This window comes from Mandrillus leucophaeus, unplaced genomic scaffold (genome assembly GCF_000951045.1).
Source record: "Mandrillus leucophaeus isolate KB7577 unplaced genomic scaffold, Mleu.le_1.0 Scaffold5, whole genome shotgun sequence".
NCBI lineage: Eukaryota > Metazoa > Chordata > Mammalia > Primates > Cercopithecidae > Mandrillus > Mandrillus leucophaeus.
Genome location: NW_012105364.1, coordinates 1,381,298 through 1,385,999, shown reverse-complemented (window position 1 = coordinate 1,385,999; position 4,702 = coordinate 1,381,298). Strand labels below are relative to the sequence as shown.

The 4,702-nt window shown below is 39.9% G+C and overlaps 1 protein-coding gene across 3 annotated transcripts in view; it reads left to right on the top strand.

Moving 5' to 3' along the window:
* EXOC4 (exocyst complex component 4) overlaps positions 1–4,702 on the top strand; it is an 870,987-nt gene that overhangs the window by 19,202 nt on the left and 847,083 nt on the right. For all 3 annotated transcript variants that reach the window (XM_011995827.1, XM_011995828.1, XM_011995829.1), the window contains one exon: positions 3,873–4,062. In XM_011995827.1, coding sequence (XP_011851217.1) covers positions 3,873–4,062 — 190 coding nt within the window. The remainder of the gene's footprint in view (positions 1–3,872; positions 4,063–4,702) is intronic.

The window sequence follows — 4,702 nt, the reverse complement described above, 5'->3', positions numbered from 1 at the left end:
ACAGGCCATTGTGCCTGGCTGATTTTTTATATTTTTAGTAGAGACAGGGTTTCACCATATTGGCCAGGCTGGTCTCGAATTCCTGACCTTGTGATCCGCCCTCCTGGACCTCCCAAATTGCTGGGATTACAGGTGTGAACCACCGCACCTGGCCTCTCATGCTTTTATGGTCTATCATTTTTATTGACTATTTATCTCAGACAAATATTTATTATCTGAGACATTGTATTTCTGCTCTCATATTGCAGAAAAGAAAACAGAGCTTGGAAATAAATATTCACTGCCTGCTGTTGCTTGGCACCATGCATTCAATTCTTGAAGGAACCCAATGACTTAGATTTTATTATTGTTGGGAGACCATTCTCCTCAGATCTCTTATGTTTCTGAAGTTCTTGTGAGCCAAGCACTGATTGCCCTTTGTTTTAGGTTATTTTGCCAAGGATGTTTGTTTAGCAGACAGAGTTGGAAGATAGAGATGGTCTCTCACTCCAGAGCAAGGGGCAGGTGTGTTTCCAGTCCAGTCTCGGAGCTTAGATTCGGTTTTTGGAGCTTGGAGTTCTTCTCCAGGAGCTGCCTACGTGGGCAGGCTTCTCTTTGGGCCCATCTACCTAACCTTTGTGGGACTCGGGGGCGAGGGGAACCGATGTGAACATGCTGCACTTACGCCGCTTGCTGTGCTATGAGTGTGATCAAGTCTTCTGGACTTGAGGAGCTCCAGGAGTTTTGTGTCTTCTGCCAGCACCTGTGAAACTTTGGCTAACCTCTTAGCTTGCAAGTAGGATAAAATCTCAGCCTTCACCATTCTTGACATTAAGGAGGAATAAAGTGAGAACCAGAGAGTTTAAACCTAATGCCCAGGTTAAGTGATCTAGTATTTGGGGGCGGTGGGGTTTTAACTTTTGTCTTCAGAGGGTGTACTTTTTATTGTATTGTGGAAAAACGCTACTGCCTTTGCTGCTGCTACTACTACTGTTATTGCTAGAACAATAATAGCTAACGACAACAACCAACATTTGTTGAGTGCTAATGACATACCAGGCCTTGTTTGATCTCATTTAATTCTCACTAACAACCCTATGTGGAAGGTATCTTAGTATTTTCACTTTATAGATGAGCAAAATGAGATGCTATTACTAAGGTCATGAGTAGTCAGTATGGTGGAGCCACGATTCTAACCCAGGCAGCTTTACTCTGCCTGAAGAGACACCACTCTGTAGCTGTTAGGAGTGCAATCTGAAAGCAGACCAACCTGGGTTTTAAATCCCCATACTATTCCTAACCTTCATTGTGTGAGGTGGTGTAAATTAATGTAACCTCTTTAAATCTCAGCTGTTTCATCTGTAAAAAGAGGGGAGGGAATAATAATAGGACCTACTCCAAAGGCCTGTTATGAGGATTAAACATACATTCTATAAAATGTGCAACACAGCTGGCTCCTGGCAGCTAGTAAGCCTCTCTAAATATTAGAGGCTATTATTATTTTTATTATCATTGCTGCCTTTTCTCTAATTAAAAAAAAAAAAAGCTTTAATAGTTTTGCACTCTGAGTTCTGTAATGTAAATATTTTTCACTAAAGACAAAATATTATTCATCCCAGTTTACATCAAGAGGATACATTTCAAATATGGGGCAAAGCTGGCACAGGGTATTTCTTACATAAATATTTTCTTGAAAAAGGAAAATAGGAGGCAAACCCCCCAGTAGACCCAATTTACTCTCTAATCTTCATTTTAGTAACCCTTTCTATTCCCTAAATAACTCCTAATGATCCAGTAATGTGTTCACAGTGACAGCTGATGCCAGAGAAGGTGTCCTCTCTGGGCCTGACATTTTCCTTAATGGTAATTCTAACTAGTTAAGGTAAACAATGTGAAATGTTATATTTTTTCCACAAATGGTAGTGGAGCAGAAATCATGAAAAGCCTTGTAAAGATGGCAAACTGATCTAGTGTAGCTTTGACAATTCTGTGACTGCTGTTACAAGGGGAAATAATGGAGTTAAACATCTAGGAACCCTTACCTTTGGGACAGTTGATAAATTGAAGGCATTTTCTGATTGTGCTTTACTTTAGATTAACAGCCTGGAAGTTTCAGATTTAAAGAGCAAAGTTGTGTATCATTAAAACAACAAGAAGACATGATACATGCTAAGCTGCTCTGTACCCAAATATTGCAAGTAATCTTGGTAGCTCTATTTTTGAAGCCCAGTTTAGCTTACATTCTCCACTCTGATTTACTTTAATAGTCAAACACTTGGGTGGTATTCTCTATCTGCAAGAAACCTTGGAAGTAATCTGGTTTAGGATCACCAGTTTACAGATGAGGAAACAGGATCTCTCATGTAAAGGCTTTAAATCAAGTCTTGCAGTTCCCAGTAGTGTTCCTTTCCGGAGCATCCCACACTGTCCTTAGTGGCTTTTGCACTTCCCTTCTTTGCCTTCGTTCCTGCCATCCCCCTACCCGTATTCATGATATAGCTGATCTTTTGGCATCCCTAACACCTAACAAAAAGAATTATAAAATTCTTTTTGGAGGTTAGATTGAAGTCAAAGACTGGCCTGAATTTCCCTATAAATTGAAAAAGGAGTTTTATATATTGTGTGGCTCATGAATTAAGATCCTAGGGTCTAAATGACAGTTCAGAGCAGACTATTGTACAGTATTTTGCTTGCAAATATCTAGAAGTGGATATATGATTAATTTGCTGACAGACCATCTCTGAAAGCAGTTCTAATGATGGACTTATAATTGATGGTATCCATCATTGAGAACCTAAAATATCCCCCTCCCTAAATTAAAAAAGATAAATGAAATAAACTAGGCTGAATGTATAAGCTGACAAATCTGAGGGAATTTAATGAAACTCTAAATTACCACAGCCAACAGATAAGAGGAAAAGGTTCCTTTGTTACTGATTATAATACTAAATTAAAAAAAATTGTCCGAGAAAGATAGTAGAGGAAACAAAGATCTGTGTTCCATGTATCAAACGAAGTTATTGAAATATTTTTAATAAGTATATCTATCTCATTCCCTGGTTATTGTTGATTCGTATCAATCTTGTTAGTGCTGTTTGAAGACTAGTAAGTGCAGGAACTGTCCTGTAGGATACCTTAGATGACTGCTGTTGTAAGAGATTTTAAAATTAATATGACCTTATTTCCAGACTGCTGGGGGCTCCATACCAAATTCAGGTCATTCAAATGAGCTTTTTGGAAGGTGGTTCCTCAGTGTATAAGTAATTGTATCCATTACTCTGCTTTCAGCTATGTATGAAAAAGACCAGCTGAAAGTGACTTAAACAATAGATATTTATTATCTCCCCTAACAAGAAGTCCTGAGGTAAGGCCGCTGCAGGGCTGCTTTGGTGGCCAAGGACATAGTGATAGCTTGGCATTCCTCCTGGTTTTTCCTTCCACGGTTACTCAGACACATGGCTGAAGTGTCTGAGTATCTTATCTTTGTACAGTGATACCTAGGGTTGGGAAAGGGACCTTTTCTTGTTATTATTCTTGCAGAAAATTGTTCCTAGTACTTCCTTAGGTCTGTCTCATTGACCAGACTTGTCACTGATAAGGAGAATGGAACAGTTCACTCAAATCAAGAGTTACCCAGTCTCTTGAACCGTTCATGCCTGCCTGCTAGCTGATTAAAATCAGTTCTAATGCCAGTGACAGAAGAGAAGGGCCCCTTGGATAGGCAACAACAAATCCACTTAGATGGGCTATTGGAATTTACTGTGAAGGAAGTTTTGTGTTTTGTGTTTGTAACTTATTTCATTTCCTAGTTAGTAAGATGAACGTGCTTCACCTTTCTTTTGCATTTTACTTTCAAGTTTTACTCAGCTTGATATACTCTCTGCCTTCACCAGGACTCTGTCTACTAGTGACGATGTCGAAGACAGGGAAAATGAGAAGGGTCGCCTTGAAGAAGCCTACGAGAAATGTGACCGTGACCTGGATGAATTGATTGTGCAGCACTACACAGAATTGACGACAGCCATTCGCACATATCAGAGCATCACAGAGCGCATCACTAACTCCCGAAATAAAATAAAGCAGGTATTCCTCCCTTCTTGTCCGGTGATGGCAGCACTTCCTGTCAGTATAGGCGTTGCAGCTTGGAGAGGAGCCATGGTAGTGGCTAATGGTCCTTAATAAGTGATTCAAAATGCCGCTTTTCAGGAGTTCTGCAGGTGTCTGGAAAGGCTTGCTGGGAAAGACCACAGAAGGCATCCTCGACTGATTTCTCCCCTCCCCTGTGTCTTATCCTTGGTTCTGCCATTATTTCTCACTGCAGTGTGGAATGAGACAAGCAAAATGGCCTCCATTTGCTTGTGTCTTACGGTCCATCCCTAACAAACTAGTAGGTGTACTGGCCCTTGTATTCTCCATTCTCATTCTAGCAGTTATTCCTGTACTTCACACATCTAAACAACAAAGCCTAATATTTGGACCATTGAGTCAGTGCCTATTCTGCATCTTAGTGGCTGACCTATTTACACTCACATGAGTTGGAAGGCAGCCAGCTGAATACCCTTTTATCGGAATCTAAACCACAGAAGAGAGTATGTCTCCTACATTGAAGTTGGTTTTGATTTGCCTGCATTTATTGTGCATTCTTGGTATTTTTTGTGAAGTGAAGAAAATTTAACCTACAGATTATTTAAACATAAAATGAAATGTTTATGAAAACAATTTT